Source organism: Oryza glaberrima, chromosome 2 (genome assembly GCF_000147395.1).
Source record: "Oryza glaberrima chromosome 2, OglaRS2, whole genome shotgun sequence".
Taxonomy (NCBI): domain Eukaryota; kingdom Viridiplantae; phylum Streptophyta; class Magnoliopsida; order Poales; family Poaceae; genus Oryza; species Oryza glaberrima.
In genome coordinates, this window is record NC_068327.1 from 11,692,643 (window position 1) to 11,707,123 (window position 14,481).

The 14,481-nt window shown below is 44.6% G+C and overlaps 2 protein-coding genes across 2 annotated transcripts; one reads left to right on the plus strand and one right to left on the minus strand.

Moving 5' to 3' along the window:
- The first annotated feature begins 530 nt into the window (after positions 1–530).
- Positions 531–3,733, plus strand: LOC127764649 (uncharacterized). Its single transcript, XM_052289556.1, has 4 exons — positions 531–925; positions 1,014–1,238; positions 3,080–3,105; positions 3,191–3,733. The coding sequence occupies exons 1-4, from the start codon at positions 587–589 to the stop codon at positions 3,420–3,422; spliced, it is 822 nt and encodes a 273-aa protein (XP_052145516.1). The 5' UTR covers positions 531–586; the 3' UTR covers positions 3,423–3,733.
- Positions 3,734–3,829: 96 nt separating this feature from the next.
- LOC127764648 (uncharacterized) lies at positions 3,830–5,774 on the minus strand. Its single transcript, XM_052289555.1, has 2 exons — positions 4,655–5,774; positions 3,830–4,560 (listed from the first exon to the last, which is right to left on the minus strand). Exons 1-2 carry the CDS (start codon positions 5,652–5,654, stop codon positions 4,265–4,267), a joined length of 1,296 nt encoding a protein of 431 aa, XP_052145515.1. The 5' UTR covers positions 5,655–5,774; the 3' UTR covers positions 3,830–4,264.
- Between the last annotated feature and the right edge of the window lie 8,707 nt (positions 5,775–14,481).

Below are 14,481 nucleotides of genomic sequence, written 5' to 3' on the forward strand. Positions count from 1 at the left end.
TTTACTATTGAGGGATGCGATTCAATGAGGGGCATGAGTTGAGGGAGTCAATATAAACCTATTTCTCCAACTTTCCGTCAGTTCCCCGTCCCTTAGCACCCACCCCCACCGTACGCACACCAGGCCACCACCAAGAAACGATGGAGAAGGCCTCGGTCCATCAAAGTAGCCCATCTACCGATCACACCCGAACTTTTTTCATTTTTAAATTTTTATTTTTAATATTTACAGAAATATTATACCGACGAAAATATTTACAAAAATAGACCCAGGGTGACGTGAGGGACAGCCGAGATGCAAAAGAAAAATTAGCAAAATGCATTTTTAACATGGCGAAAATTGCATTTAGCCTCTTGTACGAGGGCGGCAAGAGACCTCAATGCAAAATGTGCACACCTTGCCGCTCTCCACTTTGACGGCAGGGGGCCATTTCTGTAAATATTTTAAATGGTATAATATTTCTGTAAATATTAAAAAATAAAAATTTAGAAATGAAAATAATTCATCACACCCTTTCTCGCCCGACCCGTTCGTTATCCACTGAACTCTCTCCCCGAGCACCGCCAAGCAGCTCTCCACTCCCACCATGCTGCTTCTCCACTCCTCTCCGCGCCTCCTCCTCCGCCACCGCCTCCTCCTCCCCCCGTCCCGCGACCTCCTCCCCGCCGCCTCCGCTTCCGCCCTCCGCCTCCGCCGCTCCGTCGCCGTCCGCGCCGAGCCGGAGCTGTCCACCTCGGCAGCCGAGCCTCCCCCGGGCGACGACGGCGAGGGAGATGGCCCCGTGGAGCTCCGCACCCCGACGCTCTTCTCCATCGACGAGAACCCCACCCCGCTGCAGACCGCCACCAGCGTCCTCCTCACCGGCGCCATCTCCGTCTTCCTCTTCCGCTCCATCCGCCGCCGCGCCCGCCGCGCCAAGGAGCTCGTAATCCCCTCCCTCCTCATCCACCTGCGCTGCGCTTTCTCGACTGGAGAAAAATGGTCTAAAAATCCTTTTTGCTTCCGTGACACAGAGGGTTCGGTCCGGCGGGGTGGAGAAGCCCAACAACCTGAGCAAGGAGGCCCTGGAGGGGCTGAGGCTGGTGAGCGCGTCGCCGATCGAGGTCGACAAGCCGCCGTCGCCCGTGCAGGCGCTGCTCGGCGGGATCGCCGCGGGGGTCATCGCGCTCATCCTCTACAAGTTCACCACCACCATCGAGGCCGCGCTCAACCGCCAGACCATCTCCGACAGCTTCTCGGTCAGCTCTCTTCCCCCTCCACAATATTTTAGTATTTTTCTTGTTGCAACAATATACATGTTTTTTTTACAGCACATTAAATTGATTTAGGCTGTTTAGGGCTCCTTTCAAACTAAGGTTTCTTTGAGAAATTTTTTAGAATATGAATATCCTTTTAGGAAGATTTGCCTATGTGCTCCTTTGGAACAAAGGACCGAACCCTTTGAACTTCCATTGGAATTGCCAAATTCATATAAGTTTTGGAGGAAATCTAGCATGAGTAACAGGGATCTTGAGGCTGTGCTGTATGTGTCCGATTGTGTCTGTGATGACAAGTATCTGTGTTGCTTTGATTTTTGTCAGACTTCACTTTATCGGTTAATCCTTTTGTTGTTCCGACAAATAAATGTATAATTGTATATACGCCATTGTTTGGAACTAGTTTGCCATGTCTATGCGCCATTGAACCTATGTGAATAGCTACAAATAAATTTTATGGAGTCGTGGACAATTTAATAAAGGTTGTGAACTAACCACATGGATGATAATTCAATATATCATAGTGGACAATGAATGCTGGTTTACATAAACCATTAAGGCTGTGTTTAGTTCCCTTCAAACTTTCAACTTTTTCGTCACATCAAATGTTTGGACACATGCATGGAACATTAAATGTGGATAAAAAAACACAGCTTGCATGTAAATTGCAAGACGAATCTTTTGAGCCTAATTACGCTATGATTTGATAATGTGGCGCTACAGTAAACATTTGCTAATGATGGATTAATTAGGCTTAATAGATTCGTCTCGTAGTTTACAGGCAGAATCTGTAATTTGTTTTTTATTAGTCTACGTTTAATACGTCAAATGTGTGTCCGTATGCGTCAAATTTTTTTGCCAAAACAACTAAACACGGCACAAGTGAAGTTGTGTTAGCTATGCAGTTTTCTGGTCAAAGGCTCAAAGTGTAAGTGATAAAGACTTCAACAAAAATAGTTTATTGCAGGCCAAGTTTGCCGATGAAACTTGTGCGGCTATGTTATCTAGGCCGTGTTTAGTTCCAAAATAATTCTTCGAACTTCCAACTTTTCCATCACATCAAAACTTTTCTACACACATAAACTTCCAACTTTTCCATCACATCGTTCCAATTTCAACCAAACTTCCAATTTTGGTGTGGTGAACAAAACACAGCCCTAGGTCGACACTTCAATTTTCGTAGCAGCTCTGATGAAGTGTGGAGTGTGGACCATAATTCAGTGTGGTAACACTTATTTTGTGGGAATAATTCTATATTCTTGTAAGGATTGCAGATTAGTTTTGAGCAATTTGAACCCCTCTACCTTATGCTGTTTTTGACATTTTTTTGGTTTCAAATGAATTTTCCGACTTGAAGTTTGCTTCATTTGTATTATTACCTGCCATTTTCTTGTTATCCTTCGTTAATGGTCTAGTAGAAGTTAGCGCTACTGCTATGCAATGCTTTGAGTAATTGTCTGCTGTAATCACCATCCATTTTTTTGTGCCAATGTGCCTTGAAGTTTACAGCAAGGAATTGAATCCCATTTCAATATTATTTCACAAATGGAGAATAAGGCATGGAAAATGCAAATTATTGTTGTGTTTTACCAACACATACAAATTCAACAATGATGCAGGGAACAAATACTAAGAGAGCTGCAACAAAAATTATTTCTTGTTGTCCTCCCATGGGTCGGTTAACACATTTATGCACCGTAAAATGTGCTATTTCGTGCTACCAACTTTCCATATACTTACAGAGGAACTGAATTTCAGTCTTCGTCATATTTTTTGTAACTAGCACAATTCATCTAATGGAATCCTCCTTTTGTTTTCTGCAGGTTCGTCAAATAACAATAACAATAAGGTTCAACTCCATTCATTCACTGTTCTCTTGTTTGTTATATATTGTAATCCTTTTATCTAATGAATGAACCACGTTTTCTCTGCAGAACAATTATAAATGGGATATGCTACCTAGCAACATTTGTGTTTGGAATCAACTCAATTGGATTAGTACTCTATGGTCTCCAGCTCACTTTTGCTTCTATCATGGGCGATGACAATTCCAGCAGCGCTGCAGAGAAAATCAGTGAGCAGTCCAACACAATGGCATCATCTAATAGCTCCACAGATTCAACTAGTGACAACGAATCAACTAGCAATGATAAGAGTAAAGGGTAGCTGGAGTGGACCGTGCAAATGCACTAGCCAAATCTTGGAGTACATACAATTGGATAATCTTTGTGGGCATTTAGTTTTCTCATCTTGAGCTGTAGTGTCATTGTATAGACGCAAATTTGGACCAATTGAATTGCAATTACTGTAGTAACATTTCGGCTGAACATGTACAAAGAAAAAAGGTAGCAAGCAGTTTTTTTGGGGACACTTTCTGATTGCAACTGGATGAATATTTTTGGCAGAATCTACCCTTGTACTTGTGGAATAACATTATAATGACCCTTTGCTGTGAAAATACCATCTTTTAGAAGCCTGATGCTCGTGTTGTGTTCATGGAAGATGGCAGACTGCAGGGATATTTGGCGATAGTATGGGCGCGGTTCACTTGTGGTTACCCAACTTGACCTTGCTCTTGTTTTACAAGATCAGCTATAAAATGTGTTCTTTCATTTTTAGACATACAAATGTATTTTTCTGATGCATATTATCTATGTATTTACTTCATTTCGCTCAACTAGTGGGATACCCTCATACCCATGATCATTCCAGTAGCTAGCAATTTCTGCTGCTAATTAACATGGTAGATAAACTAAGCAGATTGCGATTCATAACATCACCTGGTGTCTGTGAACAGATTTTCCGTTAGCAGTTTGTTGCGAAATGATACCAACCAAGATCAGCACTGTCTGTCACAGCTGATGCTGATTATGAAGAAACATGGAAGGTCCTTGCTAAAACACTACTCCGCAAAGCTACTCATTATCCTGGCAAGTAGTAGTAGTACTAGTAAATATCTAGCACATCACCGAATCGCTGGCCGGCGGCGTTCAGCGGCGGAACGTGGATCACTGGCCGCCACGGCGACGCTTGCTGGCCCCGGCGGCGGCGCCATCAGACTTGAGCACCTGCGTCCCCAGCTTCCGCTCGTACTCCAGCGCCTGCCTCGCCTCCTCCAGCTCCCTCGCCTTGGCGCTCCCCAGCTGCGCCTTCAGGCGGCTGATCTCTCCCTGCGCCTTGGCCAGAGCCTTGTCCTTCGCCTGCAGCTCTGACCGAAGCACGCCACCGCCGGTGCTGACGCCATCGCCCAGCACCTTCCTCTTCTTCCCGGCCGCCACCGACGAACCCCGTGAAGCTTCCGTCCCTGGAAGCAAGAAAGAAGAAAACAATCGAGCAATTGAGGAATCTGCACCATCCGATGTACGTTTTGTTGGTGGCATTTGATCGTCCGTCCGTACCTCCCAGACATGCCGGGGCGCTGCTGATCTTGGCGGCGACGAGGTTGCTCTCCGAGAGGTAGGTCTTGAGGTCGACGACGCCTTGGCCCTGCGTGAGCCGCCGCGCCACGGCGGCCTCCCTCTCGGTGAGCGCCGGGTCGCTCGTGGCCTCCTTGGACGGGGTTCCCCAGCGCACGGGGCAGCGCCACGGCGCGGCGGGCGGCGGCGAGACGAAGAGGAACTCCTCCTTCCACGCCTTGACGGAGGACGGGAGGCCCGTGAACAGCGCGGGGACGCTCTCCCTGGCGCGGAAGGAGTACCACCCCTTCCCCTTGGGCAGCGGCGCCAGGGTGAAGAAGTGGCGGAACACCGGGAGCGACGGCGCGCCGACGCCGCGGAAGTGGCAGAGCACGGCGAACCCGGCCAGGACGCGCCACCCGTTGGGCGCCAGCTGCGACGGCGCGATGCCGAAGTGGGCCAGCGCGTCGCTGACGAACGGGTGCAGCGGCAGGCGCATCCCCGCCGCGAACGCCTGCGCGTACACGCAGATCGGCACCGCCGCCGCCGCCGCGCCACCCCCGCGCCCGCCACGCGGAGTCACCGGAGGCGGCGCGCACGCGGTCTGGTTGGCCCCGGCGGGGTGCAGGCCGAACCCCTCGGGGACGCTGTACCTGGCGCGGATCCCGGCGAGCGACTCCTGCGTGCGGAGCGTGGACCTGAAGGGCTCCACCACCGGCCACGAGAGCGCCGTGGTCTCCTCCGCGCGGTCGTGGACACCCCTTCCCACTCTCGGGCGAGGCAGCGGCGGCTGCTTCACCACCACCGCCGGCTTCACATCCTCGCCGCCGCCGTAGGAGGCCGCAGCGCGGGCGTCGTAACGCCAGTGCTGCGTCACCGCCGGCTTGACGTCGCCCTCGTCGTCGTCGCCGTCGAAGTAGGCCGACGCGTGGTGGACGACGTGGCGGTGGTGGTGGTGGGTGGAGGAGGAGGAGGAGGAGGAGTGGAACCACGACGACGACATGGCGTGGAGACGGGGAGGGGAGACGATGAGTGGGGGTTGCAAGTATTTTTGAGGGCGGTTGGATTGCAGGAGAAGGAGAAGGAGAGGAGCCGCAGAGACGGCGGATTTGGTGCGAGGAGGCCGTTGCGCTCTCTCTCTCTCTCTCTCTGGCGGGTTTCCTTCCGATGGAAGACTCGTTCGTATTTACGGCTTGGATTGGATCGGACTCCACTGGTGAACGTTGCAGATTTATTCACATTTTCTTTTTCTTTTTTCTCTTTTATTTTAAATAAGGAAGGGGACTGTTACGGGTTTGACATGCAGCCATGCAAAAGTTGCATATTAACTTTCCTCCCTTTTCAAAATTTGACGCTGTGTTCATGGTAGGATATTTGGTTTGGGCCTGTTTAGATTCCAATTTTTTTCATTAAACTTTTTGCTTTTCTATCACATCTAACTTTCCTATAAGGCTGTGTTTAGTTTTTGTGCTAAAATTTTTTTAAGTATACGAACACACATTTGATGTATTAAACATAGACTAATAACAAAACAAACTACAGATTCCACGGGTAAACTGCGAGACGAATCTATTAAGCCTAATTAATCCGTCATTGGCAAATGTTTACTGTAGCACCACATTACCAAATCATGGTGTAATTAGGCTCAAAAGATTCGTCTCGTGCTTTACATGCAAACTTGCAATTGTTTTTTCGTCCACATTTAATGCTTCATACATGTGTCTAAACATTTGATGAGTTGAAAAGTTGGAAGCTTGAAGGAAAAAAGTTTGAATCTAAACACGGCCCCTGTGGTTGTGTTTAGTTCGTGTGCCAAAATTTTTTTAAGTATACGGACACACATTTGAAAACGTAGACTAATAACAAAACAAATTACAGATTTCACCTGTAAAATGCGAGACGAATCTATTAAGCCTAATTAATCTGTCATTAGCAAATGTTTACTGTAGCACCACATTGTCAAATTATGGCATAATTAGGCTCAAAAGATTTGTCTCGTGATTCACATACAGACTCTACAATTGGTTTTTTTTGTCCACATTTAATACTCCATACATGTATCTAAACATTTGATGTGACGGAAAAGTTGAAAGTTTGAAGAAAAATGTTTATTTAGTTCACGCCAAAATTGGAAGTTTTGTTGAAATTGAAACGATGTAACAGAAAAGTTGGAAGTTTATGTGTGTAGGAAAGTTTTGATGTGATAGAAAAGTTGGAAGTTTGAAGAAAAAGTTTAGAACTAAACTAGGCCAAAGTTTGAATCTAAACAAGGGCCGAGTTTACTTCCAAACTATTTCAACTTTTTTCTTCAAACTTCTAACTTTTCCGTTACATCGAACTTTCCTACACACACAAACTTCTAACTTTTCCATCACATCGTTCTAATTTTTTCAAACTTTCAATTTTGGCGTGGAACTAAACACAACCTAAACATATAGTACAACTTAGCTATATGTATAGTTGGCTATGACAATAGATACTTTGTAAAGAAATGAACTTATATCAAAATATTCTTAAAAGCTAAGGTAAACTAATAAGTTTTAAAACAGGATCAAAACTAATAGACCATGGCTGTGTTTAGGCCGACTTTAGTTCCAAAATTTTTCTTCAAACCTCCAACTTTTTCATTACATCAAAACTTTTCTACACACGTAAACTTCTAACTTTTCCATCACATCGTTCCAATTTCAACCAAACTTCCAAATTTGGCGTGAACTAAACACACCCTTAGTTCCACGCTAATATTGGAAGTCTGAAGAAATTGGAACGATGTGACGAAAAAGTTGGAAGTTTGAAGAAAAAACTTTTCCGTCACATCGAACTTTCCTACATACACAAACTTTCAACTTTTTCGTAACATTGGCCGAGTTTAGTTCCCAACTTTTTCTTCAAACTTTCAACTTTTCCATCACATCAAAACTTTCCTACACACATAAACTTCAACTTTTTTCTTCAAACTTCCAATTTTAGTCAAACTTCCATTTTGGCGTGGAACTAAACATAGCCTATGTTTCGTGAAAACCTTAGGTCACATACACTAGGAACCCTATCCATGTCCCAGATCTGGCCGCCACCCTCTGCCTGCTCGAGTCCATCGCCACTTCAACGACTCAGGCCACGCCGGCGCGGCATCCCGTCCTCCGTCCCATGTTTCCACTCTCCTCATCTCATCCTCCTCGCTGCTTCCTCGCCACCGTCGTCTACACCAGGGTACCGTGCCGCGCCACGTGACCGTCGCCACTATAGATAGCCATAAGGCTCGAAGCCCGACGGCCCGGTCCATGGCACGATATTTTGGCCCGACCCAAGCACGGCCCGGCCCGACGGGGGTCGGGCCCATGCCGGCCCTGCCTGGCCGCCAGGCCATGCCTGGGCACCCCCACTGGCACGTTGGGCCGGCACGGCACGATGGGCCGACAGGCCAAGCCCAACACACAAAGCATAGGGAGCAAAAATAGACATATTATATGCCACGGTCCAAAGAATAGGGATGTAAAATAGACTTATTTTTGCTATATATATACATACATATACATACATATACATACATACATATATATATATATATATATATATATATATATATATATATATATATATATATATATATGTCACAGCCCAAAGAGAAGGGAGAAAACATAGAATTATTTTAAAAAAGGCATGATGGGCCACCCGTGCCTTCGGGCCAACCTGGCATAGCCCAACTGCTGGTGGGCCGTGCTTGGGCCGGTGGTGCAGCCCATGGGCCGGCACGGCATGGCTCGGTGTGTTGGTCGGGCCATGCCATGCCTGGGTCGTGCCGCTTGTTTGGCCAACTATAGTCGCCACCCCCAAGCAGCACCACCGCTCGGCTGTTGTCACGGTGTCACCTACTCCAACACATTTACGCAAAGATTTTAGTTGTCGGGATTGCTATATGGCATTCGAATGAAATTTGGGGATGAAATCTTACAGATTTTAGACCATTGGATCCATGCCAAGATTCGTGCATCGGCTTCTCTCCTCCAACTCCGGCAGGCTCCCCTTCTTCTCCGGCGCCGGCGACACCCCGACTCCGGCGGGTTAGGGTTTAGGGTGAGGGTAGGAGGGGGGTTGGGGGAGGGGGAAGAGGGGGTTTCCTCGGGGCTTAGAGGGATGGCCGTGGGTGGCGGAGGACCGGCGGTGGGCTGTGGACTCCGGCGAGCGGCGGAGGACCGACCGTGGGCTGTGGACTCCGGCGGGCGGCGGAGGACCGGCCGTGGGCGGTGGACTCCGGCGGGCGGCGGAGGACCGACCGTGGGCTGTGGACTCCGGCGAGCGGCGGAGGACCGACCGTGGGCTGTGGACTCCGGCGGGCGGCGGAGGACCGGCCGTGGGCTGTGGACTCCGGCGAGCGGCGGAGGACCGACCGTGGGCTGTGGACTCCGGCGGGCGGCGGAGGACCGGCCGTGGGCGGTGGACTCCGGCAGGCGGCGAGGAGGCGGCGGCGGCGCCAAAGCCGCGGGGATGGAGGAGGGCAGTGGGCCGGCATTGGCGGCGGGGGCAAAGCAAGGGTGGGATTAGGTGGCGGTGGCTGGTGGTGGCGGATCCGGCGGCGGGGAGCCGCCGGAGACGGGGAAGACTGCGGGGCGGGGGCACCTCGTCGTCGCCGCCATGAGGAGAAAGTGAGGGGGGAAGGGGAGGGGGCTCGCCGGGGGGGCCTCGCCGGCGCCGTTGACCTTTTCCGGCCAGCCGACGAGGCGGGCGGCGGCACGGTGGGGCGGTGGCAGTGGTGGCGGCGGCGGATCACGCGTGGGACGGGAGAAGGAGGGTGGCGGCGTGATCTAGAAACCGGGGGAGGAGGAGGAGGAGTGAGGGTTAAGGGGCTGCACGAATCTTAAAGCACATCTAATGGTTCAAAATTCGAATGATAAGAGGTGGGATTTTCCGTCACATGATATATATAGACAGCCCCGTTAGTTATTGTTGACGCTAAAGTACGATTTTCATCGGGTCCATCTATATATATGGCGCCACAAAATTTAGTCTCGGATTGGACTTCACACTGATTACCGCCATTTCAAACACAAAGTTGACCATTAACGAGCCGTGGCAATATAGCAAATAAGTAACTTGATTATAATACACAATATAAATTAAATTTAAGATAGAAAACTAGCGATCACAAAATTTACACTTAAATAAACTAAAAATTACACTGTAATTATGTAAGTGCAGTGTAATTTTAATATAAGTACAATGTAAGTACAGTGTAATTACGATGTAAGTGAGGTGTAAGTACAGTGTAATTATAGTAGTAAACACAATTTCTCACCGTAACTTTTCTTATGGGACTATCTATATACATGCCACCGTATTTTTTATCGACATGTATTTACATTATAAGTCCCTAAAATTTACATATGTAATTTTAATATATTTTCACTGTAAGTTCCAAAATTACATATGTAAGTCCTAAAATTACATATGTAATTAGTATGTAATTACAATGTAAGTGGCATGTAAGTTACTATAGTGTAATTTTTATTAATTATAATTACTTTGAGGAAAGAACGAGTACCATCTTTGTGCTCAGTTGGTCAAAAGCCTTTTGCTGTAACTTATCGATCGTGTTTTCTCTTGGAGAGCACTCGCACGAATCTTGATACATATCCTAGGGTCTAAAAATTGACTAATTTTTTACAAAAAAGTGGCGCCATATTTCTAGCAACTCCGTGTACATTAGTGTTTAGCCATGTATTGTTGTTGCCGATGGCTAAATGAAATCATTATTGCTGCATGTTCGCTTGTTCTATACTCCCACCGGTTATATAATAATTGACGTTTTGGACAAGGTTAAGGTCAAACTTTTATAATTTTAACCATCAATAACTTTTAAAATATTTAGTTTACATAAACTAGAATAAGATATATAGATTTGTTTTTCAAAACACTATAATAAAAATAAACATGTATTTATTTATTATATATATTATAATAGAAAAATAAGGTTAAAGGTATATTTTGTAGACCGTATCATTGTCCAAAATGTCAATTAAAATAAAACTGGAGGGAGTATAACATTGGTATGCTTCTTGCTGCTTTCTATCTTCCGTATGGCATTGTTGTTGCTGATAATTTTCGGGGATGGGCACCCAGCGGGTGCTTCTTACCCAGGTGGGGACGGGACGAGGAGAAATCTTCCCCCGTGTGCAGGGATAGGGATGGTGACGGAATATTTTTCTCACTCTGGGGATGGGGTAGTAGAACCCGACGAGTGCAGCCTCGTTGCCATCCCTAGATCTGTGCGTTTTCATGGGCCAACTGTCCTTCGGACATGGGCCTACAGTTGATGGGTTAACATGCAAGCAATATGGGCCAACGGAAGTTTGTTGGTTGGCCTACATAGGCTAAAAGAATATGCCTGTTAGTTTTTAATGTGTGTTCTGTGCTATGGTTGTACAACGTGACTATCTAGGATGTTAAAATTGAAAGTTTAAATTATGGTGATTTCTTATGAAATTCAAAGTTAATACTTATGGATCTTACATTGTACTTTAAAACTTATAATGGAATTTTGAAATTACACTGTGAACTTATCAAATTCACAGTGTAATATCTTGTAAGTTATAGTGTAATTTATAAAACTAGTAATTTGTCCGTGCTAACACTACCGTAATATTTGATAATGCATATAAATAAACTAAAGACATCATATATTATCGCAATCAAGCATATAATTAGATAAATTTAAAATGCATGTAAAAAAATCGTTCCCATGGGCGGCAAATCCTGAAGATTGACGAAGTCACCATAGATGCCTCGCTGTCGACGGGTACATCGCCTATCACTGAAAGCACAATGCCGTTAAAACCTAAAAAAATCGTTTCCATGGGAAGTCAAACCCAAGAACTAAGGTGCTACTGAGACTCTTGTAACCATTACTTATTTTGTTATTAAATACATAGCCACACAATATCATCACAACTTCTATATGTTCGGATCCATCTAATTCTTGGGCTAAAAAATTTTTATAACTACATGAACATAATTTGTCCATGATGCACAACATAACTAATCTTTGGAAACCAGCATCCAATCAGCACCTTAGAAGCTTGTCGGATTGCCTGGGTCATCATCCTCGTGGAGTTGGGGTGGTGATCTTGTGATGGCTGGTAGTGGGAAGGTGGCTGCTGCCCCTTGCCAAAGTAGTTCTGGTACCCCGGAAGAGGCTGGCTCGACTGGACACGGCTGTGAGTAATCTTCATTCCACAGCAACAACCCAAAATATATCAGGGAATAATATCTGTACCCAGTTGCTGTGGAATCATAATTTGTTTTACACCAGTTGTAACATCTAAGCAAAATGTTGGTGTATTTGCCGCTCACTGCCAGGGCAGGGATATCAAGTGGAGCTAGCAGAGCATATAATGGCTGTGCCAGGAGACACTCACGCTGCTCAAAATCCAATCGGGGAGGACACTGCATACAGGGATACCTGAGTCAATAAATGATGCATATTTGACATGAATTTAACTTCAAACTTGATAATCCAACTATTATCAAGCATCACGTTGAAAGTATCATGCATAAGCATGCAAAATTATACCTAAATCTGACCAATTTGTCAAATAGCTTGCAGAGTTGTTACATGAAGCGTGGTACCTTGCTATCAAAGAAGGATCTAGATGTATATTAAAGGTGGACCTCACATAGTTAGGTCAACTTTAATTGTCTGAGTTCAATAAAGTTTTCATTAACTAAAAAAGTCAGGTCAACTTGATAATATGGCTATGACAGAGCATATTGATACTTAAATCTATACTATTATGACAAGCAGTTTGATGATCTTAATGCCGATGACGGTCTGAAAACCTCAAGGCTAGCATATAAATGAAGCACATCCAGGGCCAGCCCTGGCCCTATGCAGCCGAGGCGACGGCCGGGGGCCCATAATGGTGAGGGGCCAACACCTAATACTAGTAATCTAGTACGTCATCCGATGTTGAGATCAATGATTTTTATTTAGAATTAAAGGTGTTGCAAGTGAGTTTGCTAGATTCTTCAATGTCCGCACCTGAGATTCTGAAGTTTGTTATGGATGCAGATTTCTATTCAAATGTTTCAGTTGCCTATCGAATTCTCTTAACCGTACCTGTGACGGTAGCTTCAGCTGAAAGAAGTTTCTCAAAATTGAAGTTGTTGAAGAACTATTTGAGATCAACTATGTCGCAAGAAATGTTAAATGGCTTGGCTATGTGCTCAATCGAGAAGGATATTTTGGACACTATTGATCTTAATACCGTTCTTGATGATTTTACATCAAGAAATGACAGAAGAAGTATCTTTTCATAGGAAGCAATGGAATAGGGTTCTATTCTTCATTAAGTTAATGAATAATGATATTAGTTCCAAGTTACAAATATATTGTTATTTTGGTCGACTTTATTTCTTGATAATTACCAAGCATGTTAAATTTAATATATGGATGTACTTGTTTTCGTTTTGCAAGTAAAATTAGCGTCTATATATCAATAAATTTTATATATAGCTTAGAGGGTCCATCGCGATGAGTTCGCCTAGGGCCCTCAAAATCATAGGACCGGCCCTGAGCACATCTGTTCATATTAAGATTGAGTTTGGAAGAAAAGGAGCCTATTTAGCCATCTTATCACATGAGCTGATATTTTAGCAGGATAAATCAAGTATAACACTCAATAGTACCTACATGATAATGAATGCCTTACATTGAGAGCAAATCAACTCAAAAGAAAATGAACCACATTAACAATGAGAAACCATCAAAAATTGAAGAGATTGCATTGGAATAAAATCAATGGTCCGGTCTGAGATAAAAAATTAAAAGCAAAATAGGCAAGAGGTAAGAATGCAATAGGGTAGTCATTGGATTTTGACTCTTTCTTTCAATAAAATTCTGTTTTCCATATAGATTTTTTCTGTCTCTAGATGTTTACTCTTGATTTTAGTAAATTCTATTGGCAGTGTAATCAACCAATTCTACAATTGAACAGAAAGTCAAGATAAATATTACCTTAGAGACACACCCTTACTCCCACAAAATCTCAGAAAATAAGATAGTATGTAGTTGAAACACACAACGTAGCTGATACAAATGGAAATTAGAGATCCAAGATCTACAGGTTAAGAAGTGCGCTCTGAATACACGTACAAATTTTGTCATTTCTATGATATGATGAAGCTATGACTGCATAAACATCCCCTGAGAAACCTGAATATCTTTTGCAGATCATGATGCTTACTTTGTCAGTTGTCACCTTTAAATCTTCTTAGATCTTCTCTTATGCTTTGCAGTCTACAATAAGATTGATAGATCCCAAAGTATTTATAAGCAGGAAGACAAACCCCAGTATCTAAATGACACCAAAATGTTAGTATATCAAAGAGGTATACAATAAAATGATATGATTGGTGAAATGATCCATTTCTTATGACATGATTAATAATACACAATATGGATGCCATTCCATGAAAGATTGGAAGTGAGAAAGCACCTGGAAAGAGAAACCAAATCATGAGAACTCTTAGTTCCATAGATGCATGGCTGTACCTTCCTAATAGTTTTTTTTTGCATGGTTCTTAATAGGATTTGAACAATTGAAAAAAGCCATGCTTGTGTAACAGGAAACGTAAATACGGTATGAACCCCACAATAGATACAAAGAAAGAATCTGTACAACGCCACTTCTGAACTTCTTTTAAGATACAAACAAAAATATAAATTCAGTACAAACCTAGTAATAGATCACAGATTAGCTCTTGCAAAGTAAAAGTTTACAATTGTTAGTATACAGTTGTACTGACCAATACCCCTAATAGTGCTCTCCTGGTGC

Excerpts from the sequence above, each read along its gene's own strand:
- LOC127764649 (XM_052289556.1), top strand. The coding sequence starts at position 587 with ATGCTGCTTCTCCACTCCTCTCCGCGCCTCCTCCTCCGCCACCGCCTC. Across the intron at positions 926-1,013 it reads CCCGCCGCGCCAAGGAGCTC|AGGGTTCGGTCCGGCGGGGT; the intron begins GTAATCCCCTCC and ends TCCGTGACACAG. Across the intron at positions 3,106-3,190 it reads CAAATAACAATAACAATAAG|AACAATTATAAATGGGATAT; the intron begins GTTCAACTCCAT and ends TTTTCTCTGCAG.
- LOC127764648 (XM_052289555.1), bottom strand. The coding sequence starts at position 5,654 with ATGTCGTCGTCGTGGTTCCACTCCTCCTCCTCCTCCTCCTCCACCCAC. Across the intron at positions 4,561-4,654 it reads CGCCCCGGCATGTCTGGGAG|GGACGGAAGCTTCACGGGGT; the intron begins GTACGGACGGAC and ends TCTTGCTTCCAG.